The sequence below is a fragment of the Eschrichtius robustus genome, chromosome 5, assembly GCF_028021215.1.
Source record: "Eschrichtius robustus isolate mEscRob2 chromosome 5, mEscRob2.pri, whole genome shotgun sequence".
Lineage (NCBI taxonomy): Eukaryota > Metazoa > Chordata > Mammalia > Artiodactyla > Eschrichtiidae > Eschrichtius > Eschrichtius robustus.
In genome coordinates this window covers 595,390-622,693 of record NC_090828.1, presented here as the reverse complement: position 1 = coordinate 622,693, position 27,304 = coordinate 595,390, and the positions used below count along the sequence as shown (strand labels likewise).

At 52.6% G+C, this 27,304-nt stretch overlaps 1 protein-coding gene across 3 annotated transcripts in view; it reads right to left on the bottom strand.

The window, feature by feature from the left end:
- HDLBP (high density lipoprotein binding protein) overlaps window positions 1-27,304 on the bottom strand; it is a 67,408-nt gene that overhangs the window by 12,379 nt on the left and 27,725 nt on the right. For 2 of the 3 annotated variants that reach the window (XM_068544057.1, XM_068544056.1), the window contains 15 exons: window positions 19,247-19,311; window positions 17,893-18,005; window positions 15,916-16,073; window positions 14,458-14,673; window positions 9,112-9,318; window positions 8,800-9,015; window positions 8,083-8,289; window positions 7,817-7,924; window positions 6,858-6,962; window positions 6,419-6,497; window positions 4,622-4,761; window positions 3,586-3,690; window positions 3,381-3,494; window positions 2,063-2,149; window positions 1,785-1,916 (listed from right to left, as the gene is read on the bottom strand). In XM_068544057.1, the coding sequence (XP_068400158.1) occupies window positions 1,785-1,916; window positions 2,063-2,149; window positions 3,381-3,494; window positions 3,586-3,690; window positions 4,622-4,761; window positions 6,419-6,497; window positions 6,858-6,962; window positions 7,817-7,924; window positions 8,083-8,289; window positions 8,800-9,015; window positions 9,112-9,318; window positions 14,458-14,673; window positions 15,916-16,073; window positions 17,893-17,968 (1,950 nt within the window). In that variant the 5' untranslated portion in view covers window positions 17,969-18,005; window positions 19,247-19,311. Of the gene's footprint in view, window positions 1-1,784; window positions 1,917-2,062; window positions 2,150-3,380; window positions 3,495-3,585; window positions 3,691-4,621; window positions 4,762-6,418; window positions 6,498-6,857; window positions 6,963-7,816; window positions 7,925-8,082; window positions 8,290-8,799; window positions 9,016-9,111; window positions 9,319-14,457; window positions 14,674-15,915; window positions 16,074-17,892; window positions 18,006-19,246; window positions 19,312-24,006; window positions 24,136-27,304 lie in introns of those variants that run through there. The other variant, XM_068544055.1, reaches the window with a different exon arrangement.

Here is a 27,304-nt window from a genome sequence, read left to right as displayed (position 1 = left end):
GAAACCCGCCAACCTGAGGATGTGGAGGCTGGCGGGGATGCGAGATGGTGCAGCCACTGTGGAAGACAGTCTGGTGTTTCTTACAAAACCAAATGTTACTATTATGATACGATCCATCTTATTACTTACTGCTAAGTAAAAGAAGCCTGTATGAAAAGGCTACATGCTATTCCAACTATTTGACATTCTGGAAAAGGCAAACTATGGGGCCAGTGAAAAGATTGGTGGTTGTCACGGTTTGGAGGGAGGGAGGGATGAACAGCTAGAGCGCAGAGGATATGTTGACGTGCGTATATTTTCTTATTAAGATGCATGTAGGGTTTACAGTATGTCAACAAAACACAGCAGCGGGGGCAGGGCTGGATGCCCACTGTTCTCAGTTCCTTACGCTGCGGCTCAAGCAGCATCAAGTCACTTGAAGGCAGGCTGTGGTAAGTTGAAGATGTATACCGAACACCCTAAAGCAACCACTAAAATAAAACAGAGGTACACCCAATAGACCAAAAAAGGAGGTTAAAAGGAATCATAAAAACATCTAACCCAAAAGAAGGCAGAAAAGAGAACAAAGTAGATGGGACAAACAGAAACAAATAGCAAGACAGCAGGTTTAAATCCAAGTGCTCTACGTAAAATAATCACACTGAGGGGGCCAGGGGCTGAGGAGAGGGGAGGAAGGAACTGTTATTTGGTGGGGACAGAGTCTCCATTTGGGAAGATGAGACAGTTCTGGAGGTGGCGGTGGTGACGGCTGCACAACAGTGTGAATGGCCTGAGTGCCACTGAACTGGACTGGACATTTAAAAGTGGTTAGGATGCTGAATTTTGTTTTTCAAACGTCACAATTTTAAAAATGAAAAAATTATAGTCACATTAAATGTAATTTAATTAACTTGCTAAGTGTATGTAATAAAACATGCCATACATAACATACCACACAAACATATATAATTACTAACGTGATTAAAACGTAAACACTTTTATTTAAAAGGCAGAGATTGTCAGACTGAATAAAAAATCAAGCTGCCTAAAAGAAACTCACTTTGATAAGAGAAAAAGTAGATTTCAGAGAAAAGAATATTACGAGGGTTAAAAGGAGATCATTCTACAATGCTGCAAATTACGTATACTAGGAATGAGAAAGATGACATCACCAGAGACAGAAAAGAGATAATACGTGAACATTAAGAAAATTTTTATGCTAGTTAACTTGACAACTTAGATAAAAGAGGAAACCCCTTGAAACACACAAACTACAAAGCTCACACAAGAAGGAACATGATCTCCTGTAATGAAGCGTCACCCGGCAGTGAAAAGCAGCACCGACACGTGACAACGTGGTGAATCTGAAAGGACCTGTGGTCTGAGCACAGCTAGGCCTGCGTCCGGGAGGAGGCGCCACGGTTCCCCTCACACAGTGAAGCAGGAAACTCACCCCAACCCACGGCGGCGCGGAGACCAGGGTGGATGGGGGGGCGCCAGGAGCCCAGTGGGGCAGAGGCGGGAGTGAAGGGGGACAAGGGTATTTCGGGGTGACGGTGTGCGCTATCTGGATTGTGGAGGTGACTCCAGCAGTCAAAACTTACACTGCACACTTTAAACACGTGCAGTCTCTTGCCTGTTAATTTTTCAAAAAATTGAGAAAAAAAAAAAAAAAGTAACACCTTCAGAATGGGACGATTTCCAAGCACCTGAGTGGGACAAGCGGCAGGCATCCCTCGGTGGCCCACCCGGCCCCGCGCCCCAGGCCCCAGGCTAGAGCACCCCACCACACAGCGTCCCGTTACCAGGTCTTTCTGGATGGACAGAATGCGGCTCCGGGCGGCCTCGCAGTTGGCTCGCTTGCCTGTGATGATGATGGTCTCCGAGTTGCTGTTCTCTGCAGGAAGGTCGATCTTGGTGTTGCTTTCTTCCCGGATCTACAAGGAGCGAGGGGACCGTGAGGGGCTGACTTCCCAGGGCTGGGCAGCAAGGCTCCCTTCTTCAGCTCTGAAGCCAGAACAGCACAGGGCTACGGGGGCAGGGGGGGCAGAGCCAAGATTCGGGAGACACGCCGGCCGGTCACCTTTTTAATGTTTGCACCTCCTTTCCCAATGATGTTCTTGTGAAACTGTTTGAAGATCGGAACAGAAATTGAATAGCTATTTTCCACCTAAAAAACACAAGAGATGGTACAATTAACCGTCGTATTACAGACTGACTTGTCCTTCTTGTGCCTGAAGGTGGGACGGGAGGACAGGATTCTGCGACCCACTTCTCTCCCCGCCTGACCTCCAGAGATCTGTCACAGGAATAGGTGAGACAACTTATCCAACAACTGACCAACGGGGCGTGCCAGTCAGCTACCGCAAAGTCCCTCTCGTGAAGAGTGGCCTGCGAGAGCGCCTGCGATCTGTTACACACGTGTTCTACAATCCAGAAGTGCCTGGACACACACCAGCTCTGTGGGTGTCACACCCAGGAGCAGAGCTGCCTGAGGATGGGCAGAGGCCGGGATGCCAGGCCCAGGAGAGAGCTCAAAATGCACATCAAAGCAGCACCCTCCAGGGCAGCGCTGGGAAGCCCTCCCCATCACCTCTCTGTGGAGGTCAAGTCCAAGCCCCCGAGAACCCCTGGAAAGCACGGGGCATCTGCAGCCCTCCCACCAACCGCCCTCAGCACTTTCCAAACTGCCTCTTCACATTCCAAGTTTTGAGGAAGATGACAAATCAATAAGTGACTTCTCAGGCTACCTGTGTAAAACCTCTCTTCTCCTTACTGGATGGGAGAATTTCTCTGCCTAGGTATCCGAAGACCCCTCAAGAAACAAAGCAGGGACTTCCCTGGTGACGCAGTGGCTAAGAATCCGCCTCCCAACGCAGGGGACACGGATTTGAGCCCTGGTCCGGGAAGATCCCACATGCAGGGGACACGGGTTCGAGCCCTGGTCCGGGAAGATCCCACATGCTGCGGAGCAACTAAGCCCGTGCGCCACAACTACTGAGCCTGCGCTCTAGAGCCCGCGAGCCACAGCTACTGAGCCCACGTGCTGCAATGACTGAAGCCCACGTGCCTAGAGCCCGTGCTCCGCAACAGGAGACGCCACCACAATGAGAAGCACGTGCACTGCAACGAAGAGTAGCCCCCGTGCACCACAACTAGAGAAAGCCCACGTGCAGTAATGAGGACCCAACACAGCCAAAAATAAGTAAATAAATAAATTTATAAAAAGAAACAAAGTAACTCTGCACGGGAAAAGGATTTCTGCTGGTCTAAATACCGTGGGGGGGCGGCTGCCCCAGTGCCCGAGTGTGCTCCCCGAAGCAGGGGTTCTGGGGAACACCCCCAGCCCCCTACTACCCTTGACACTGTCGCACAAGAAAGGATGGAAAACGTCCCCTTACCAGATCTGCCACCATCTTCTGCATGTATTTTGTGCATTTTTCCACCTCATTCTTGGGCCCTCTAAGCTGGACAATATCGCTTTTCTGTGCTGGGTCTGGAAAGTTGATGATGACCTAGAACAAATCATCAGGAGACCAAGTCTGATTATTAGCGAGGACTGGATTCCAAAATACTGAATCAAGAATGTCTTTGGGAAACCTTTACCTCTGGGAATTTGTCCCGAATTTCACGGATCCGTTCACCCTTCTGCCCAATGATTGTGCGATGAAATCTCTGCTCAATGATTAGATCCTTGGTACGCTCGTTTTCCTAAAAATACAACTGACCAGAGTGAGGGGCGCCCAGGTGCACCCCTGCAGCAGTGCCAGGCGTCAGCGGCTGGCAGAGAGCGCCGCTCGCGGAACACCTGCTCTCTCCAGCAATGCCCACACTGCATGTTACTCTGGTTGCGTGTTATTCTCCTGAACAAAGTAGCACGAAAACACGGAGCGCAGCACCCTTCACGCAGAAGTGCTACTGCAGCAGCTCGTCCAGCAATTCTACTTAACGGGAGGGCTGCGAGGCTTCGCGCTCCGCACGGCCCTCCTGAACACTGGGTGGCTCGGACCGCGTCCCTGTGCGGATGATTAAGTGGTTCAACACAGGGCACTGAACCCGTGGGGCTCTCACCCTCCCCCAGAGGTCCTATCAAAACGTGGGAAAAATACAAGAAAACGAGCAGAGCTGGAATACAGGGACAAACACTAACAGCCAACCAAACATTTCAAACAATTCTGGGAGGTTCTGCATCAGACTGGCATCAGGTTGACAGAGAAATAAGGGTTCAGTAACCCAGTACCAGGATAAGACACCCCAGAGCAAGGATATATCTGTCTGCATTTGACTCAGAAAACCAAGAAACGTGTGTGAGGGCTGGTGGCTTAGTCTCAGGGACGGGGAACAAGGCACCAACCCCCACCCCGGATGTGCAGATAACCACACAGCCGTGCTTCTAGACCTTGGCTGCACACGAGAATCACCTCCAGAAAAGTCATCACTGCAGTTGGGACTCTGGGGTCTGGCCAAGGCTGAGAACCCCACTGCAGAGCCCTAGCACCTCCCTAGCACTACATGGGGCCCTGGGGATGGGGGGGAATGAAGGAAACTCGGTACCAGCAAGTCACAGCCGCACCGGTCACCCTCTAGAACGGCACAGGAGGAAGGTGCTGCCGCGCAGACACAGCCCCGGCCGCGGGCTTACCATGCGGGAGGCGAGCTCCAGCAGCTCGCGCTTGGCCTGCTGCACGCCCTGCGGGTCCCCCTCGATGCGGATGAGGTTGCTCTTCTCGCTGTCGGGAGGGATGCGCACAGACACCTTGTACTGGTCTTTGATTCTGTTTACTGAAGAACACAAAAGGACACACACGGCTGGATGCAGAATCCACCTTGCTCCACCAATGACTCACAACGCGGCAGGACAGGGCTAAAGCCCCCACAAAGCTAACCACTCATCCCATAAGCAAAAAGGATGATTAGGCCTTCAAACTCCACAGCGAGACCTTCCATGTTCTACAAGGAGCCTGGTATGGACCACATGCTGGCACCTCCCTGAGAACTTGCAGTGTCCTAGGGCGAGGGCCACTCGGTGCCTGAGATACAGCTGGTCTGGGCATGGCCAGGGCATTTCTAATGTGGAGACAGACAACTACTGTTCAAGTAAAAAAAAAATTACTCTCAAAAATATAACAAAAATAGGAAGCCATTAAAAACCAGAAGCTCCCACATCACCTGAAGATAAAAGCACCCCCGTCGACCACCTTGGAGCCCACGGAGGCCATGCTGCCTAAGGAGACCCCATCGTCAGCTCAGCTCCAGCCTGAGCACTTCACTGCCTTGGCAAAACCAGTGGTGTTGACAATCCTCCTCCTGTCACCTTCTCCAGACAGAGACCCAGGCTCCCACACCCTGGGGAAGCCTCATCACCAGGAAATGGGGGTGGCACTTTGCCCACCATGTAGTAAAGGGGAACCAAGCTCCTCAGAGCGTCGCCAAGGAAGGATGTGAGCAAACATGGACACAGCCATGATGAGCCGACCCGCTCGGGGGCTGCTGTGAGGAGGTGCTGTTCCAGGGTGGAACCACACAGGACGAGAGCCAAGGACACAGAAGCTGGGCGGCAGATTTTAGATGAAAGAAAACGAAGGTGAGGAACTGAACCAGAAGAAAACGGAACAGACACAATTCTCTGAACAACGCAAAGTGGCTCTGCACTTCCCAGGGAGCAGAAACCAGAAATTAACATCAGAACTGCACTTCCTTACATTTCCTGTTCAAGAAAACACTGCAGTTAACCAAAACAGAAAACAAAAGAAAGAAAAGCAAATTTACGGTGCAAGCAGCACGGACTGCTGTCACTCCGTGCGGGCGTGGGCCCGTTGTTTAAAACGCTCCAGAACTCACAACTGACACCAAATAAAGCAGCAGCAACTAGCTTACGTTTACTCTGAACAAAGAATGGACTGCACAGGGCAAAACCCAAGAGGGCAGGCACATGGAGGCATCCTACCTACACTGGCGGGGTGCCCGCTACCTCACCTCCACCAAAGGTCACACACAGGGGACAGAGCTGTTCTCAGGACTGGTGAGCACCGTGATGCCTGGAATGGCACTGAAGTTAAACTGAGCAAAGCAGTGGATTTTAAAAAACATCTGACATCCGCGGATTCAAGCAGAGCGCTCACTTGGCACGTTCCAACCTGACCCGGTTCAGTCCCCGGCTGAGCCTGGGCTGGCCAGCCCAGCAGGGGCGTGGTCAGTGGTGCATGTGAGGACGGCAGACGGCAGACCCCACCCCAGCAGGTCTGGCTGAACTGCGAGGACACGGACCCCTGCGTGCCTTCACTACCAGGCTCACCACGTTCACCTCTAGGCCCATCAGCTCCAGGCCAACCTCGGCCCCGGGGGGAGGCCCCGGCTAGGAGTCTAGGCCGCCCCCCGCTGGCGCTCTGCTGAGGACACCCCGCCTGCCCTCCACGTGCCCCGCCCCCCCCCCACTCACTGTTGGCCCCGCTCTTCCCGATGAGGTGTCTGTGGAACTTGTGGTCGATGTTGATCTCCACATAGTCCATCCGGTTAATCTGTGGGAGAAGCACAGAGCAGGCCAGTGGAGAGCAGAGTCCAAGACTTGGGCCCAGATCCGCAGACAAACAGCCAGAACCAAAGCCCAGGAGCCGGCAGCGGCTGCCCTCTCTTCCCACTCAGCTGTCAGGATCTGCGGCAGGATCGTCCTGCAGGCACCCTCGAAAGACCCTCCTTCCCAGTAAGGTTTCGTCTACCCACGGCTCTCCCGGACTCCGGCCAGCTTCCAGCCGTTTCAGAACTCGCCACTTGCCGACTGGGCCCCCCTCCCGCGCCTCCAGGGCCCCCACGTGAGGTCTGACTGGCAAGTGCCAGGATTATGCCCCATGCCCACTCGGCCAGCACCCGGGGCCCCTTACCAAGTCCTTGACCATGGCTTCGATCTGTTCCTGGGCCACGTTTACATCCTCCGTGGGGCCTTCCAGGGTGATCCTGTCCTCGCCCTCTGTGAACTCGATGTGGACCTACCGCACCAAAACAAGAGTCGGCCCACCGGGACGGCACGGCCACAGCAAGCTCCTCTGAGAGCCTGGGCTGCTCTCCCGGGGCAGCAGCCGATCCACGGACACCAGGAGAAGTTGGAAAGGCGGTCTGGGGATGACCATGATGTTGGTACTAAACCCTGTGTGGGAACCGCAAAGGCCTCCCCACTGTGCGCCCCCAAAACCACTGGCATGAAGCACACCGACACCTCACTGCTCACGCCCCCCGGTGTGCGAGGGGGACGAGACAGACGACAACGGGGGAGAAACGTCACCACCACCGCCCCCCACCCCCCGACCCGGCCCAACACACCAGGCGAGGAATAACGCACAGGGAGGGCAACCCGGGAGGCTGGCGCCACGGAGCCAGCCCCGCTGCGGGAACCAGGGCTCTGAACGGAACAGGAACGAAAGACGACGCACGCGTTCTCGGCCAAGGTTCCTGGACCTACTGCCGCCCGAAGGACAGAGACGCGGAGGGCAGAAAGGCCCACGAACTCCACCTGCACACGATTCTCCACGAAATTCTCAGATGTTAACTACTCACAAGTTACGACACCGTAACAACTAAATGAGATACTTCTTGAGATATTCATTAAACTTAGCAATACACTCTTTCCCTGGTTAAAGAGACCCAAAGACGTGACACAGGTATTTGAAAAAACGTATTCTGCTCACCCCTGGCTAACCACGCAGCAGCTGACTGTCACCCACAACAACTGATCTTTAAAACACGTGCCCCCGTCTTCAAAGGCACCGCCCCCGCCCCGGACAAAACCAATCTCAGAAATGGGACGACCAAGATCAACTCAACGCGGCAGACAACAATTCCTTACCTTTGGCATCTGCTGAGTGATTTTGGCCAGGTTCTGCCCTTTCTTGCCAATGATGAAACGGTGAAGCCAGGAAGGAGCAGAGACGGAGGAGACCGTAAAACTGTTGGCCTAGGAAAACCAGGAAACAAACCCGTGGGTCTGCAGAGTCCAGGTTTCGTGAACACCAAGCCAGGTGGCTCACCAGGGCTCAGAGACAGGTGAGTGCTCCCCTCTCCTGACACGGTCCCAGGAAACGCTAATCGGAGTCTCCCACAGGGAGCAGTTACCTTGGCATAGACTTCAGTCAACGCCTGCCCCAGCTTTTCAGGCTCGCCTCGAAGTATCACAGTCTCTGAGATGCTGTCTGAAGGTGGGATCTCCACAGAAACTCCAGTTCTTTCCAGGATCTCCTGCAGGGAATTGCCCTTGGGCCCGATGACATACTTGTGCTGGGATTTCTTCACCTCTACCGCGATGGTTGTGGTCTTCTTTTTCTAAGTAAGAGCACCGTAAGGGTGTCAGAGGGAAGGGCAGGGAGCAAGACACGGGGCCCCGACTACAGCAAGTGAGCCCTGAAAAGTGAAGACGATGACCAGTCAATCCCCAGAAACTCCACTAATCAAGGACTGGGTTTTCTCCTCAAAAGAATTACGGCAGAATTTAAGTCAAGCCCAGAGTAATCACTGCAACTAGGAAGAAACAAAAACACCCCGTCCTCTCCCCAAATAAAGGAACCAGCGCCAGACCTCAATGCCCACCGACTCAGGCTAAGAGCGCACCCAAAGGCCCGATCAGCTCTGAGCAGCACGTGCCCAGGGGCACACAGGGCAGGGGGAGCTCGGGTGGGAAGCTGTGGGGACAGCCGTCCAGCAGAGCTTGGCCCACTGCCCCACAGCTACGGGGCAGCACGGGTGCCACCTGCTAACTGTGGGAACTGGGGCTGCCCAGGCCGCAGAGGCTACGGCGCAGGACGGGCTGTTCTCGGGCCTCCTCCCGGCTGCTACCTTCTCCTCGTAAATCTTCCTGATGCGAGCCACAGCCTGGGCCAGCTGCTCCTTCTCCCCCGTGAAGACGATCTCGGTCCGGCTGACGCTGGGCGGGGGTATGTTGATGCGTGTCCCCGTCTCCTGCATGATCTCGCTGACCAGCCGATTGTACGGCCCCGCGATGAAGGGGTGGAACGCCTTCTCTACTTCCAGCCTCTCCACAGCACGTTTGTCCTGAGAGGGAAGGACAGAGCCATGAGGGCACAGATCCGGGCCTCCCGGCGGCCGGGGCAAGGCCACCATGCACACCAGGCCCGTGGCCGGCCACACCTGCTCGGCGGAGATGAGCAGGACCTCATGGCGAGCTTTCTCGATGCCCTCTTTGGTGCCGGTGATCCTGATCTGATTGCTGGCGTCATCTGGGCGTGGGATCTGGATTTTGGTTGCAGTTTTTAGCTCCAAGTCTTGCAGTTTCTCTCCATTTTTGCCAATAACAAAGCGATGGTGTTCTTTGGGAATGGCAACAGTTGCTGAGGCCTACGGCAGGAAAAGAGCCAAAGAAAGCAAAAATATTTGCAGGTTCCGAAAAAGCACGTTTTTCCACGACATTCTCCCTGGTTGGAATGCCATCCCCACCTACTCTCACCTTGTCAGCCCCACCCCGTCCTTCGGAACAGTCTCAGGTTAAACATCACCTTCTTGGGGAAGCAGGACCAAGCCTCAGGCTAGAATGAGTTCAAACGTGACACAGACCCATGGTCCTGCATCACCCCTTCAGCCATCATAACTATTCCTTCGATGTCTTCTCAGCCCAGCTCTAAGCCATCACGAGGACAGGAATATTCAAGAATGCTATGTGCTTGTTTCCCATCTCAGTGATTCCTCACACCATGCTAAGACACAGTAGGAAAGCGGGCACATACTGACTAACCTGATGAAGTTTTGTTTCTGGAGCGCTATGCTGTTTTTTTCAGACATAAGCCCTATATGTGGTAATAAACTCTTCTTGCTATCTCTTTTACAACCAGTTAAAATAGAAAACTCGTTTGAGGAAAGAAGACGACAATAATCCAAATCCTCAAACTGCCAGAAATTAAGCAACTTTCTGAAGTCACAGGAAAATCTGGGAGGAAGACAGAGGTTTCCAGTCTTCCTAGATCTATAGAGTAAACAGTCATCAACCAAGAGGACTTCGAAAAAAAGAAAAGAAAAGGGCCAAGTGTTAAGGTTCCCACCACAAGTGCAGCAGGAAGTCACAGGCCAGCCGGCTTCCCTCCTTCCCCAAAGGACACCAGCTTCACAGCCAACTTTTCAACACTCACAACAGAAATGTTAAATTGTATCACGGAGGCAATAAAAAAGGTCCTCACTTCCCAACTAGCACAGAAAGTAAGACCAGTGGCTTATAAATTATGAGCAAATGAGATTTATTCTAAAAATGGTTCAATATTAGGAAATCCATTTATACAAATCATATTGTTAGATCTAAGAGAAATCAAATGATCATCTCTGTAAAATCAAAATCCTTTCATGATAAAAATCTGCAAGAAAATAGAAATCAGTGGATGTATATTTTTTGTAACATGACCCAATACACGTGCGCCCTCAGCCCCAGAGCTGTATTTGGCAGGAAAGCTTTGCTCACTAAGGCCGTGCACTGTCCACGGCCACTGCCAACCTCCACCGGAGTATTTCCCACGGAAGGAGACACGAGAAAGCAGAGCAGACACGAGGCTGGAGAGGAAGCAGCACGTGACTGCACACAGGGGAACCCTGGGGAAAACCACTACTTGACCCAACTCTTACTGTCCGTAAGAGGAAGAAAAAATTAGGATCCGGACTCAGCAGCTTTAACTCATACTGACAACACATGGTTAGAAGATGCGAAGGAAAGACCACTCATCTCAGCAGCTGGACACAAAACACAGTAGTAGGTGGAACGTGTGTCCCACAAGGCAGAGCACAGCCCTGGGTGATCTAACACCGTTCTGAGCAAAAAGCTGATGATCAAGCTTGCAGGGCAGAACAAAAGGGAATAGAATGGACAGGAAATCCTGAGAGAGAACAGTACGGGAGTGGTGGCAGTAACTGGACTAGATATGAAACTACAAAACCACTGCCACTAAAACAGAGAACGCGAGCACACGGAGAGACAGGCCAGCTCAAAACCTACGAACAGACCCAAGTCAGTATGAAAATTTAGGACGTGATAAGAACTGCCACTCAAATCACTGCGGGGAAACTCTTGTACAATTGGTGTTGATGACTTGACAGCCATGTGAGAAAGGATGTTTCTGGATCCGTATGTGGCACCATTCACAGTAACTTCCCAACAGATCAGGACTTGGAATATAAGAACACCTTTACAAGCACCAGAGAAAATAAGAATAAACTTTCTTACAACCCAAAGTAAAAAGAAACTTTCCTAACAACAACTCAAAAAACCAAAAGATTAACGAATTTTGACTACATAAGAATGAAACTTCCACACAGCAAAACATACCAAGATCAAAACCCAGGTGGCAAACTGGGAACTGCATCTGTAACACGTGTGACTGATGCAGAGTTTCAAGAGCCCCACTGCGCCGAGCAGGACGGAAACCTTTACCTGGAGAGCAAAGGGCAGGAGACCAGTACACGGGGGAGACGCAGATGAAAAGTACACGCAGCTATCTTCCAAAGTCCAGAAAGTCCCAGTACCTGACGACCATGGAAAGGCTTTGAGAAAGCCAATGGGAGGACAAACGCACAGCACCTCAGGGGAGGGATCTGGCTGTGATGGCAAAATTACAGATGCAGATGCCCTCTGACCCAGCCATCTCACTTCTAGGAAATCTCTCCCGAGATAACTGGGTAAAACAGGAAATAGCAGGTGCACAAGGTGTTTAACTGTGACACGATCTGTTAAAAGCAAAAGTCTGGAAGCCACCCAAGTGCCCATCAAGAGGAATGCCTGAACAAATCATAGCACACCCACAGGGCACTGTGCAGCTGTGTAAAGAAACAAGGAAAGCCACTACCTGCCTTGATGCAGACTGCTCCAGGATGCACCGCAGGAAGAAACAAGGTGCAGAACAGAGTTCACAGCAAGTTAACCTTTTGCTTCTATTCTCAAACCAAACAATGGAAGAATACCCCAAAGACCAAGAATAATCACCCAGCAGAGGAGAAAGGGGCTAAGAGGACCTCATACGGCTCTGACTTTGCAATCATGGAATATTTAAGTATTTTTTAAAAACTGAAAATAAACTAAAAACAAATGAACCTAACTATATATCAAGATGATAGCATAACCTCAAGAGAGAGAGAAGAATTACTTCAATGATTTTAAAACCCCACGATCTTTCATCTTAATTAGAAGTATGTGTTTGAACTCATGTAACTTCCCACCATAAACATCCAGAATTCTTGGACAAACAACTGATTTCAGGTCTGCGGAAGGAAATGGCTAAGGTTAGTCTGTGTTAGAAATAAGGAAGTGGTTCAAGATGAACAGTTATGTCAGAAGGTGCAGGGTGCCTCCCTGAAGGAGCTCCCGTGGGCCAGAGACAAGGCAATTTCTGCATAAAAAGAACTAATCAACACACCAGAAGTTCATGATGACACTGAAAAGACCCATGGACCTAAGATGCCAGAGTGCCAACGTGGTCTAAAAACTAAGGGGAAAAGGATCAATTTTTTTTTTTTTTTAATAAATTTATTTATTCAATTTATTTATTTTTGGCTGCACTGGGTCTTCGTTGCTGTGTGCGGGCTTTCTCTAGTTGCAGTGAGGGGGGTTACTCTTCATTGCAGTGCGTGGGCTTCTCACTGTGGTGGCTTCTCTTGTTGCGGAGCATGGGCTCTAGGCGCGTGGGCTTCAATAGCTGTGGCACGTGGGCTCAGTAGTTGTGGTTCCGGGGCTCTAGAGCGCAGGCTCAGTAGCTGTGGCACACGGGCTTAGTTGCTCCGCGGCATGCAGGATCTTCCTGGACCAGGGCTCGAATCCATATCCCCTGCATTGGCAGGCGGATTCTTAACCACTGTGCCACAAGGGAAGCCCAGGATCAATGATTTATCCTGCACGTCCCACCCAGAAGTTCTTCATCAGAATACCAACTAATTCAGGTGGAGGGAGAGACTAGAAAGCCATCATTTGCAACCCCAGATGAATTTAGGCAGCGACCAGCAATGGTTGATAGAAGTATTAAGCAAAAGATTGGTCAGGAACTCTATAACGGATGGATTTGCTGAAGACACCTGAGTCTACGGATCAATCCTGGAATCAACACCAAGTACAAAAGCACTACCCACACGTTTCCTTGCCAAACATACAAGTTGAACATGAAAGCAATCGAGAGCCCCTAGACCTACCCTCCGATTTACAGGAGTAATGATGGACAGTGGGACAAGCCAAACACCCGCTTGTCCCTCCAGAACGAAGCAACGGCATTAAGGAAAGGAGAGGAAGGCGCTGCTCAGGGATGAACGAGTGGCAAGTCTCACCTGGACACTGAGGAAAAATCCAACCAGGAAGGACGCCTTTGAGATGATGAGGGAAGGCCATACACAGACTGGGTTGATGTGGGGATATGAAGAAATTACTATTAACTTTAATAAGTGAGTTAACAGGATGTGGTTATATTTAAAAAAAACAAAAAAAGAGGGGGGCCCAAATAGATTTATAGGTGAATAATGTGTCTGGGATTTGCTTTAAAGTAAGTGGGGGTGGGGGGCAGGGGGACAGAATGGGAGGGATGCCTCAGAAGTGTTCTCTCCCTGTCCAGTGCTCAATCACAAAATATTCAAGTATTCACCTACTAGCAGATAACAGTGAAAGTCTGAGAGCTTACTATGTGCCAGCCACAATGTGAAAGCAATTTATACACATTCTCAGCTTCCTACATTCAATGCCTTGATTCCCTGAAGCTAGCATGGGTCAGGGAAGGTCCAAGGTGCCCCGCGGCTGTGAGTGTGAGAGCTGGGAGCCCACGGGGCAGTGCTCCCCCTCCCCACTAAGCCCCCTGGGGTCCCTCTTGCATCAGATCCCCATCTTTGAACCACCACATCTCGAGCCAGCTCCCCTAAAAGCTCAGAGACTCAGCAACAGGTGGGAAGAACCCTCATTTCTAACTAAACCCATCTAAAGACCTGTCTGTCATACTACATTTTAATACGATTCTCTGCATTTATCTTGGTCTTTAAGTGATGCCACTTAGGGAGAAATGCATCACTGATCTACTCATTTATTACAATGGTTCCCAAATAAATTCCAAGTAACTGGTGTCAGACTGCTAAGAACTATGGAATTTGTGATCTCCCAAGCCTGGGGCCTGGAAGTGTGTATTTAACAAGGCACGTACTCACTGATCCTCAGAGCTTGAAGTGGGAACTGCTGATCTACACACACATGTCCTCACTCTACCATCTGGGCAAGCTCAGTTAAGTGTCTGACACTCTGGGATACCCCTTTAACTTTCAGTTCATTCACCGAAAGAGCAAAAATGGTAGGTGTCCTAGTCCTATTACTAAGTTAGTGGTTTTACACTAAAAGTGCCAGGAGGCTCTGAATATTGCTGTCCTCCCCGCAAACTCTATGGCCCTGCCCACTGGTGGGAAGAGTCTGATCGGGTCTGAGCCGTGTCCGCAGTGCCTGGAGTGCCCTTCCTGGGGAGGACCCGGCCGGGGAACACCCACCTGAGTCTGCAGTCTAGCAACAATGTCCTTCCGGGCTTTCATGACAGCGTCCAGCTTCCCTGAAACCATGATGGAGAGGCCCTGATCTTTGGCGAGAGACAGCTCCAGGTGAGCGCCAGTCCTCTGCATGATCTCAAGGCAGATTTTTGCTTGTTCACCTTCTCCAAACTGGTTCATGTCCTTGTATTTCCTCTCCTCCAGGGGTACATGGAACACCTGCTCAGAAAAGGTCAAAAAGGGAAGGTTAAGAGACCAAGAAGACAGGAGTGTCCAGAAACCGAACGTACAGAGTAAAGAACGTGAGTTTGTTCATTCACTAAGTATCAGCCCTGCCTACTGCCCTAAGGTCCCAGAGGGCAGTTAAGAGACAAGGAGAAAGTGCCTAAGAGCAGGAGACTGTGGTCCTAGTGAAGAAGACACCACCCGCCCCCCCCCCCCCCAAGTACAAATGAAGGCAAGGGGTATCACGGAACAGTAATGAGCAAGGTCAGTGAAGGAAACAAACTGGGAGGTGAGAAGGACCTGGCTGGCTATGCTGGGAGGGGCCAGAGCAGAGGAGCGGGAAGGGAGGAGTGCAGGCGAGAGCTTCACAAAGGGGGCGGGGAGCATCTAGCACAGCAGGGGTCCACGAGGTAGGAGGGGAAGTGCTGGTCCCTCAGCCCACCCCGTGGGTGAGATGAGAAGACAGTGGCGGGTGTGAAGGAGGACACACTCTGACTGAGGACTCGGGCTGAGCAGAGGCAGGGCGGAAGCAGGGACCCAGCAGCACTGCGGTTCAGGGCCTGAGCCGCTATGTGGAGTGTGGTGCCTTTACAACACCAGGAGGCTGCGGGAACCAGAATACCGCCGATGAGGAGTCCTGGGCTTAGGGGGACTTCTCAGTGCGCGGGCGGTGATCGACAACCATGACCCAACACCGGCACACAGAGAGAGCATGGAGCCCGCCAACACCCCAGCTCCAGGGAGCAGAGACAGGCTAGTGGAGTCCCAGAAAGCCAAGAGGAGAAAACTGCTTCAGGACAGTGGGACAGCTGCTGACGCTGCTGACACGGAAGGCAAGGGCAGTTCCAGCAGCTGGAGCACACACCGGACTGCAGCGGACTGAAAACACATGGGACCGTCCCTTCTGGGTGCTGGGGTGCAGGGCAGCTGTGCTTCCCTAGAGCTCTGGGGGGAGGGGAGACCGACTTCATCCAAAGGCCTCCTCTCATGTCCAAAGCACTCTCACATCTGCATGTTCAAAAACCCTCCCGGGAATCCCCTGGCAGTCCAGTGGTTAACGTTCCATGCCTTCACCACTGAAGCCCCGGGTTTGATCCCCGGTCCGGCAACTAGGATCCAGCAAGCAGCGCGGCGCAGCCGAAAATAAACAAAAACAAAAACAAAAACAACACCCTCCCATCAGACGCCACTGCTTCCTACTTGGAGGAGCAGGTGAAAAAAGAATGGATTTTCTACCTGAGTGATGACAGAAGCCTTGATGGGCCGGATCTTGTTATTCCAGACGCCAGCAGGTTCCTGGGCATTTTCCAAGCAAGCTGCTTTCTCAGGGAGTGGGGGGAAGGCATCCTTGTAGGTTGGAGGGTCGCTCTCCTCTTCTGAATTTAAAGTGGCAACTGGACCGGCCAACATAGATTAAGAGGAAGCACACCACTTTCAGTGTTAGATGGAAAAAACACGAGGAGGGTTTTAATGCCAAAAAGAGAGAGCACTGACTGCTGACAACCCCCCACCTCTTCCCTCGGTCACAGGAAAGGGCCCCCGCCGCTCCGCAGGCCCAGCGCCCTCAAGTTCAGCCTGTCAACTGGAAGGGCCAGACTCTGAACCTGATGGCGCCCCTGCCCTGTGCACAGCCTCCCCTGTGAGCCTCAGCTCAGACGCCGGATGCCCCATTGCTCCCCTAATGGGGTGAGCTCCTTGATGGAAGGCCTTGACACAGACCTGTGTCCTGAAGAGTCTTCCAATCCTGTATTCAAAAACAATCACGACCACGACAATGCCTGGCACGTAGCCAGCTCTTAAATTTGCAGAACAAAATGCTGCTGCTGCCCAGCACTGCCCGTGAGAACCCCGAGGTAAACTGCAGCTGATTTCCCACTGTAACGTACCATGCTGAAAGCATCGCGGGACCTGCCGTCTCGGCCCCCCGTACCCCCAACGCAGGGAGCACTGGAGGAAATCAGGGCCCGGTGACCACCTGCTCCTCCCTCCACAGCGCCTGACCGTGCACCACAGCTCCATGGAAGCAGGAGTGTGACTGTCTGGGTCTCCCCAGGGTCCAGGCCTGAACACAGTATTCGGCAATGGCAGGGCTCAATAAGAACGACTGTGAACAGATGTGCACGCAGAGCAGACGGGTGACCTTTGGAGCCGGACACGCCCACGTCCGACTCCGGGGTTGCGACTCTAGCCGTGCAGCCGTGCTACCCTGGATGCCAAGACAGACTCCGTGTGGCAAGCTGTCCCGGTCTGCCAGTGCCCGGTCCCCACCACCCCCAAAAACGGGGCGCAGACCCCACAGGGCTGTTGGGTCGCGTGGAAGCCCCAGTGCCCGCTCCCCCCCCTAAATACGGGGCACAGCCCCCACAGGGCTGTTGGGTCGTGTGGAAGCCCCAGCCTGCAGGCACTCAGAACCCAAGCGAGTGGCAGTGTCTACGTCTCCACTGCCTAGAAGCAAGCCACTTGAAATGTGGTGAGTGTGACGGATGAAACGCACTTTTAATTTTAATTAATTTAAACTTAAGAACTGATATTCATTCAGTTATTGGAAAACTTTAAAGAATGTTTGGAACGACAAAGGGTCGAACAAGCTACTCTTTCAGCTGCAAATTTTATAAAATCTAACTACAGATGAAGGGCTTTGGATGGAAACAGAGCATTCAAATCAAGTTGTCCTGCAGTCATACGTACACATCAGACTCTGACGGGAAAGACAAGACTGTGAAGTATGAGCTAGAGACGCTGAAGTGACCGTCCTGCAGATGCCCCAGCTCGTGTACTGTCCCTCCTGGGCAGCACTAGTCTCCACTGGGGCTGGCTGCCTGGGCCAGCGCAGGGCCCGAGTCCGGCCTTCATCCTCACAGCTACCTCCCGACAGAGCTCTGGGACGCTTCCCATCCCAGAGTCCAGTTCAACACAACTGGGCAATAGCGATTTTGGAGAAGAATCCTAATAATCACAAAGGCCAAATCCACTGGCTTTCCAGAAGGTTGTCCACATTTTAAATCTTACTGTAGGCGATCCATTAGCCACTCCTGGCCAATTTCACCCCGCACACGAGGGCAGTGCAAAACGGAGCACACAACACTGGTGGGTCCTGGCCCACCCCACAAGCACAGGGCTGAGCGGCACCTCTGGAGAGGCCACAGGCTCTCACGAGGATCGGAAAGAGCCGAGGCTTACGGTCAACGAGAGCAGTGAGGAAGGGGCCGTCACCTTTGATTTGTTGCGGAACCAGTCCACTTCGGTGTTCAGCAAAGCTCTCTTGGGTCAGAACTGCGACGGAGCTCATGGTTGATCTCAGGAGTCCACACGATCCGGGCGAGCCACTGAAGCGGGAGGGGCTGAGTCAGAGAGGCGAGTCCAGCACAGCCAGCTCGCAGCTACCCGAGTCCACTCAGCGGAGAGTTTAAGCCAAGGGTCTCACTCTGCTTCACCAGCAAGCAACACCTTATTTTCCTCACTTACAACTGCTGACATAAGGTGATTCCCAAACTCTCACCAAGTGATGAAAAGGAGACACTCAAGGGAGGGTGGGGGGCGCCCTGGAAAACCTCCCCGCCCCCATTGCCCGTGGCAGAGCAGACGGAGGCTCCCGCTGAGAGGTCCAGGACCAGAACGCCCAGGGGCCACCCCCGTCTCCACCCACGGGGCCCCAACGGAACCCAACACATGTCTGTCCCAGCCCCAGATGCAGATCAACATCTGGATGGTTCTACTAACAACTATCTCAGTTATTTGGTTAACCTGTTCATCCCCATGCTTCCTAATGCTTATAAAATGTATCATTTGACAGTAGCTGCAAAGAGCTCCTGAAGAGCAGCCTCCCTTGCTCTGTGGCGACAGTGTTAACCGCAAGAGGCAGGAGGGGTAGCAGTTAAGTGCCTCTGACATGTGGTGACTGGTTATTCTCCCATGTCTGGTCTCCCAGGTGTGGGAGTGGACTTGCAGCAGGTGGGACCTGGCCCAAGGGCACACAGTTCCTCAGTTCAGGGTAGGAACCCCGCAGTCCGCCTCCGGACCCCACTCCTGAGTGGCCGCGGTGCTCGGCGAGACTCTGGCTCTCAAAGCCACAGCTCCCTTATTTGGAAAAGGGGCTCACTCAGCACTGGCTGCCTCTCTCCAACTCCAGGTGAGCCCATGCTACTGCAAAGAGGAAGAACCCACTCTCTTCACACAATTCTGCACCAAGTGTCTTCTTGTACCACCGTGGCAAAGAAGTATAAGAGGGTCAAGTAATTTAATAAGAGTGAGTTTTTTCACCATTTTTACAACTCAGTAAGACCCCTCCCCGAGTTCAAGAAAATTAAACTCCGTATTTCTAAAGAGAAAAGCAAGATACAAATTCAGATACCCCGAGCAAACATAATTCACAATCAAGGGAAAAAGATTAAAACTAGGTGGAAACCAGGTGACACATCTACCTGAAGTAAACACACTGCTCCACTGCTGGGAGGTCAGCTACAGTGATTCTCTCTGAAGAACCGCTCGAAACTTAAGGATGAAACATAATGAAAGAAGGTACACACACAGCCCAGGACCAGGAAGCCTTGAGACAGGACACACTTACCAGCAAAACGGTCAGTAGCCAGAAGGTCCGTCCTGAGGCCGCCTCTGTCAGCCTGCCAGCTTTTTCTGGTGTGGGACAGGAAGGGAGAGGGAGCAAGGAGAAAACCAGAGGAAAGTTACTTATCTGCATCCTACAACCCAGATCCTTTCACCTCTCAACCAGAAAAGGTCAAAGTATTACCTACACTTTGGCTACTAATACCCGTATTAGGCAAACTGCTTGGGGGAAAAAAATGGAAGAAACCCTTTCACTAGGCCATTAGCTTATTGTTTTTAAAATTAATTTATTATTTATTTTTGGTTGCATCGGGTCTTTGTCGCTGTGCGCGGGCTTCTCATCGCAGTGGCTTCTCTTGTGGAGCACGGGCTCTAGGCGCACGAGCTTGGCAGTTGTGGCTCGCGGGCTCTAGAGCGCGGGCTCACTGGTTGTGGCGCATGGGCTCGGTTCCTCCACAGCATGTGGGATCTTCCCGGACCAGGGCTCAAACCCGTGTCCCCTGCATTGGCAGGTGGATTCTTAACCACTGCACCACCAGGGAAGCCCCTAGGCCATTAGCTTCAAACAAACATATTACAGTAAAACCTGAACCATCTAGAACTTCTAGAGGGCAACTTTTCCAGGGACCCAAGGGAATCCCGTAAGTGTATCCCCTTTACATGTAACCATTTTGAAGTAAAATTCTCACAAAACTGATGTTTGTTCTGCCGCGTGGCTGAGTAATTTTTCCTGTATTCCTCTTATTAATCCATGCTGAGTCAGAAGAAAAAAGGTTCTGCAACACTGCTTCATGATCTAGAACAGACTGTGGACCTTGGGGGCTCCAGAGCTTTTTAGGGTGACTGAGGGCTACTGTCTTTAAGAGTTCCCTGTATATTTTGTAGTTACTTTGCTCTTCTTGCTGTTATCCTATAAAAGTTCTTCGGTCCCTTCTAATCCACTGGGGATTTAGAAACCAGGCCATAAAATAGCAGGGCTGGAAAGAACCTTCAAAGGCCATCCTGGGAGGACCAAGAAAGAGGGGTGGGTCACCTTGCCTTGGGGGGACTTCAGGATAGTGAGGCTGCCAGGTAGGTTACCAGCCGCTTTACGCAAACCACCACGTGCGCTTGATAAGGGAGACATTATGACAGTGGTGAGGCATGGGCTAAAATGGGAGAATTCCCAACAGTAACAAGAATACCCTACCTAACTGGAGAGTAACACCCCCAAATTCTTGCCCATAATACAAGCGTGGTTCAGGAGCTAGGAAGACGGTTCATGGCAGTCAGGGGTGCCTCAGTGGGGTCTCAAATGTCCCAGCTGGGGACATGAACCAGTGGTATAAAAAAAAACAAAAAAAAAATCTCTCAACGTAGGGGCTTGAGTCACATGGGGGAAGTACCATGAGCCAGAGGCCAGACCCTCTCTGGGGCCCCAGTCCCACCAAACACACAAAGGCACCTGAGACCCAAGTGGAAAAGGTGGAGACAAACTGACCGAGACTATTTTATTTAAGAATTTGCCTCCAACAAATTCTAATTGCAAGTCTCAGTGACTAAGGCAAGGAAGAAAGAAACCCTTTCCATTCAACCAAACTGTCCGAGTAGCACATCCACGCATGGGTCCTGACGGGCTGGAAAAGGTGAGCCCGCCTTGGGATTCCCAGTGTCCAGGGGGCCCACACTTAGCCCGTCTAGGAACAGGATGGCGGTGCTCCAGGTCAAAGCGCCAACGGGAAGCCAGGACCCAGGCGTCTGCCCCGCTCTCCTGGCAGCTCTTGACTGCTGACCTGCGACCTGAACAGCCTCCCACGCCAGGTGCCGACATCCCTTCTCAACACCCACTGACACCCACCCTCGAAGAAGCTGCATTCACCCACGCGACCACCATGACGCCCACACCCTCTTCTCTGTGCTCCTGACCACTCCTCTTGCTTCCCTGCACAGCCAAGTCTTCAGCGCCCACTGACAGCTACACGGTAAACCCACGCAGCGCAGCCACCGTCCACGTCCGCCCCAGCCACAGATTTCTGACGAGAAGCCCCCACCCCGCACCCGGCGTCACACACAAGAGGGGAGGGGCTCCTGAGGCCCCCTTCTGAGCAGCTCACACATGCTGCACGAGTCAGTTCCAGTGAGCCTTTCTACTGAGCCCCGCATTCCTCACTGGCTCGGCTCGAGAAAGGGGCTTCAGTACAGCCGAACCTACCGAGTCTGGGAGGAAGAACCCGGCAGAGCCTCTAACGCCCCCATGTGTGCACAGGCCCTCAGGCAGCTAAGGACGGAGGGTGGACCTACAGAAAACTCCAGGCTGGTTTGACAGGACACACTGGTCTCTAGTTTCCAGATTTCAAATGGCAGTTTGTCCCAGCTGGGAATGAATGGATCACAGCGAGCCACAGGTGAACATCTAGGGTGTGATATGATCAAATTAGGGTGTTGTTTTTCTCATAAACTTCTCAAACTCCTGTCTTTAAAGAATCCATTTTAAAACCGATCTGCTGAGCCACGTGCAAGTGCAGACCTGAGACCTACCTGAGGCCCCGGGGTAGATCTTACAAAAGGCCAGCACCAGTCCTCCTCCCGTGCCCCCCCCCCGCCCGACTGTCAACCTGCCGCCAGTTCCACAAAGCAGCACCTAAGAAACCGTCCCCCACAGCGCTACCCCCAACCCTCGGAGATCCTTCAACCACCTCACGCCCGTCCAGGCCTGTGTGTGCTCCCTACCCCGGCTCCCCTACCGGCCACCAGTCCCAGGGGACCTTACCCAGGACCCCTCCCGAGGGGCAGAGGCCAAACATTTGCTATCACAGCCCCCCCCTTAGTTGGGTACAGCTGCTCAAATCAGGATGGGAAGGGACCTCAGCGACGACGCTGTCCCACTCTCTGAATAACCCGGGGGACAGGAGCCACACAGCCTTCCCGGGGGGCCCGGGCTCCGCTGCTTCTCCATCTCTGTGTAGCTGTCAGGATAGGTGGCTTGAGGTCATGCCCAGATCTGCTCCTTCTTCCCCCTTCTTGCCACAGAGGACAAGTCCATCTTTCCTACAAGACTCCTTCAGGTACGTGAATTCAGCCCATTCTCCAGCCCCCTTCAGTGATTCCCAAGATGCCCTAGTCCCTTCATCATTTTGGTTGCTCTCAACTACTTTCCATGCAAGAAGCATTCAGATCCACCCGATGCAAATCTCAAACTATTCTCAACCTGGACTTTGTCTTGTTTCTCAGAGTATAAATATGCACAGTATAAAAAACACATTTCAAAATACAACTATGTAAGAAAGAACTAGAACCAAAGGAAGAAGGCTAGACAGAAGCAAAGACTCTTCTCTCCTACTCCCCCCCTCCCCAGGGTGGGGTGCAGCGGCCGGTGGGGGGGAGGGCACTCCCACAAGGATGGACAGTTATGCACCAGGGTCCCCAGGTGAAGTCACAGCATATGTGGATTACATCTAAAGCTCGGTCCTAACAAATGTACAACAGATTAAATGAAAAATTTTACTTTTTTGCCTGTAAACAAGGAAATATAAGTTGATTCCCTTGTAATGTTTTGCCAATTACATATTCAAAAGTCTTTTGCAAAGAGAACTCAAGAGTTCAGGAAGAATTTTATCTCAGCCAACTAACAAGATCTCAGTGCTTTGTTTACCTACTAGACAGGACTGAGTATGGAGGGTATCAAAAAACCACCAGGAAACCCAGGACCTCTGTCAACTTCTTCCAAAGTTGAAATTATTTACTTTTATCTCCACAGCAAGCTTGTAAGGAAAAAAAATTTCAAAGTCCTTCTCAAGACCCACAAACCAATTGAGAATACGAACATAAAATCCCGATGGCTGCGAGATCACAAAGCATAAATCTAAGGCCACCCGCACAAGGTCTACACGGCTGGGAGTAGAAGGCGGGCATTTGTGCGTTTCACCAAGTTCTGGAAGTCTGCACCCATCCTGCAGGAGGAACTTTCGCAGATGCCACCTCAGCAAGGCCCTCCCACAGGCCACGCGAGCCCGCGGGCGGGGACAGGCTTAAAGGGGCAGCAACGCGCTGGGCCTCCTCGCCTTTCATCCAAATTCGGTACTTTTCCGTAATGCATTTTTCGGCCGCGGACCCTGGGGCACATCCAAGTTGCGCTCCAGCCCCGAGGAGGGCAGCAGGGCCTGGCCGACCACGCAGGCGGCAGCAAGTGGAGGTGAGGCCCGGCCTGCCCGGGCCCCGTGCCGCCGTCCCGTCCGGCCCCACCGCCTAGGATGCCCTGCGGGACAGGCACCGGCCCCCCCGCCCCTGCCCCCACCGGCCGGCCGAGCTGGGGGGAGGGGCGCCCCTGCCGGAGCAGGAGGGGGGAGGGGGCAGGGCCCGGCCGCCAACGTCACCGACCTGGGCCCAGGTCGGCGCCCCCCCCGCCCCCCCCCCCCAGCGGCGGGCGCGCGGAGGGAGCGGGACCCGGACTGGGGTTTGGGGGCTGTTCGGCGGGGCGGTGGGCAGCGCAGAACCGGCGCCGCGGGACTCGAGAAAGTTTCTCACTCTTCCCGTGCCAGCGCCGCGGCCCATGCGCAGTGGTGACACGTAGCCGCCCCCCCCACCCCCGACCGGTCAGGGGGGCGCCCGCGGGGGGAGGGGGCTGTGCTGGCTGGGGGGGTATCGGCTTGGGGGCGCTGGGGCAAAAGGCGGCCCCGGCCCCCTCCCCCCGCCCGGGGCTCCACGTCGGCAGCCCGGCGCCCCAACTTCCCCGCGCCGCCCCCCGCCCGGCACCCCGGCCCGCGCCACCCGCCCCGGCCTGCTCACCCCGCGGTGCGCCCGTCCGTCCGTCCGTGTCCGTCGTCCGTCCGCTCGCAGCGGAAGAAGCCGGGACCTTCGCTCGCTCGCTCGCTCCCTCTAGGCTGGCTCCCTCCAGGCCGGCGCCCGGGCCCCCGCGGCTATATAGGGCGGTGGCTCCAATCCGGCCCGGACACGTCAGACCGCGGCCGCCCCGCCCGCCGGCCGGCCAACGCCGCACCCCCGCCCGCCCGCTGCTCCTACAGCACCCAACTCCCCGGGGGCTTGGGAGCCTTTTACTGGGGGGCTGGGGGGTGTCGGGGAGTTGGGAAATCAGTCTCCACCTTCATAAAGCGAAGGCGGGCGGGACTGCAGCTCTAGCACTGAGGTCCCCAATACCGCCTCCCCACCCAAAAAAGAAACAAGACACCTCGAGGTACAACACAAAGGAAATGAACTGCTGGCCCCAACCATCTACAACTTCCAATAGCTGGACAAGCTGGCCTAATAAACTCGCATGGAAACACATCCCATGCCCCCAAAGTTCGGAGCACAGATTTTCACTGGCGCACTCGCCTGTGGTTCTGCAACTTGTGTCCTTCACGTCTATAAAATATCCCTACTCTACTCCTTGACTACCAGTTTAATTCCCTTAAAAACTGTAGACCCCTCTTTTAAGAACTCCACTCCTACAGCTGTGTCTCCAGCCTCACAGCCTAAACAAACAAGAGGAGCAGAACAGAGCCCCTGCCCTCAGGGGGCGTCCACCCTGCTGGGTGAGAATGACAAGCCAGGTCTGCAGTCCTTGTGTAATATGTGACAACGGCCTCGGTTTCTTTTTTTTTATAAGGGGACAGGCCTGGTGGAGGGACCTGCACCTCTGATGAAGCCGCCCATGAGTAGAATCCTACATGACATACAGGAGTGCACCACACACTGGGGACAGGGCACGAGCCAGGGCCCTGGCAGGACTGGGAAGGCGAGGTCAGGGTAGAGAGGACCCCCAGGGCCAGGTCAGCTTGCCTGCGGCCATGATACACATGTTGCTCAGGATGATGGGAAGCTGGGCGGGGGGTGGGGGGGTAGTTGAGGGGGAGAAGGCAGGACCAGGGTATTCCTTTCAGTGGAACACTGTCAAAGTATGTACACCATGGAGAGGGGGGCGGGGCAGGGCGACAGCAGTTGTTCAGTCTAAAGGTGACAATGGCTTTCCATTGTGGTTGGCAATGGCAGATGCACCAAGTGGACAGATTCCGACAGGAGCACCAGAAGTTTCTTATTAACTGGACACGGGGAATGACAGAAGTAAGAACGGCAGGGAGACTAATAAGAAAAAAATAAATAAATAAACATTAAAAAAAAAAAAAAAAAAAAGAACGGCAGGGAGGTTCCTGGCTGCCCTCACTGAGATGGAGAGACTGAAGGAAGCCTAGATTGGTAAGGGGAAGTGTGATGCAAAAACTCGGATATGCCGTCTGACATTCCCACTGGATGGCCAAGTGGGGATGTCAAGTAGGCAACTGTATGTACAAGGTGAAGGCTGGGGAGAAGCCCATCACAGCTGACAGAATACGACAGCACTTCATGACATCACTGGAGGAAAAAACCATGGAGCTGAGGACATTGTCATCAAAGTTGTACCTTAAGTCACCAGGATGGTACCTGGGCAGGTGGCACCTCCTTAGACTTGGAAGAATCTCTGTAAGCATCCCTTCCTATGTTACCACTGCAGTTTGGAGGTAGTCTTTCCATGCGGATTAACCAACCAGCAACTCCGACAAGTGCGTTTTGTTGTTATTTTTTGTTTTTGAGGGCTCAGCACTACAGAGGGATCTGAGAAGGGAGGAAGAGGGGAGGGATTCAGAAAAAGTAGGCAGGTCCACTGTCAAGGAACTTCCAAGGAAGCTAGGAAGTCACCACAGGAGAAGCTCACAGAGTACCTGGTGCACAGGACGCCTTAAGAGAGATGGTTAAAAACATATAATTAGGGCTTCCCTGGTGACACAGTGGTTAAGAATCCGCCTGCCAATGCAGGGGACACAGGTTTGAGCCCTGGTCCGGGAAGATCCCACATGCCGTGGAGCAACTAAGCCCATGCGCCACACCTACTGAGCCTGTGCTCTGGAGCCCGCAAGCCGCAACTACTGAGGCTGCGTGCTACAACTACCGAAGCCCGCGTGCCTAGAGCCCGTGCTCCGCAACAAGAGAAGCCACCGCAATGAGGAGCCGGCGCACCACAACAAACACCCAATGCAGCCAAAAATAAATAAATTTTTTAAAAAACTGTAAAACAACAACAACAACATATAATTAACAAAAGATATTATAAAATCAAATGTTAAATTTGTGCTACAAACCATCTCAGGATGCTTTTTGTGCTGATAGTTACAACCGGCTTTCCTTCCCAGCAAGCTTTACTACATTGAAACTAACAGTCTGCAGAGGCAAATTTTGAGTATCTGGGTCCAGCAATATTCATACAAGATAATGTGCAAACCCCTTATGGCTGCCTCGAAAGGTGAACATCAGTATGTGACATTTGGGTTTTCAGTGTTCAAGGGGACAGGGGAGAAGCTTTGGGGCTCCTCAAGGTAAAAGGTTAGAACAGAGATATCCCCACACACACACTTAAAGCCACGATCCCCCCCAAAAACCAACCCTCAACATAAGGTAGGTTCTGGCCCACTAGCATAGAGAGACTACAGGACGCTTCCCCACTGGCCAGTGCTGGGAGGTGGAAACCCCTCTCGAGCACTAGCAACCATGCACTAGTTTAATTAAGGTTCAGTAAAGGTTTAGGGCTCAAATTCCTACAACCCCATTTATCCAAGGCCTAGCCCAAACCTAGAAATTAACAAAACAGAAAGCAACCCCACCTGGGAGGGAATGAACCTCACACCAGGCTGCAAAGGGCACCCACAGATCTACCAACACTGTAGAGAAGCTTGAAGTCCAAAGTTCAAAAACTAAGACTGAAAGACGATTAGACTTAAGAACTCCAGGTGACAGAACTATCAGAGGCTATTAAAAAAAATTTAAAGCGACTAGAAACATAAAGTTTACAATTTTAAAAAAACCAAGAGATGGAACAAATTAGAGAGGTTAAGAACCTCAGATACAAGGATGAGGAAGTCCAACACATGTCTAATAGGCAGTCCACAGGAGGCAAATACAAAGAATAGAGAAGAGGGACTTCCCTGGTGGTCCAGTGGCTAAGACTCCATGCTCCCAATGCAGGGGGCCTGGGTTCGATCCCTGGTTAGGGAACTAGATCCCGCATGCATGCCACAACTAAGAGTTCACATGCCACAACTAAAAGATCCCGCAT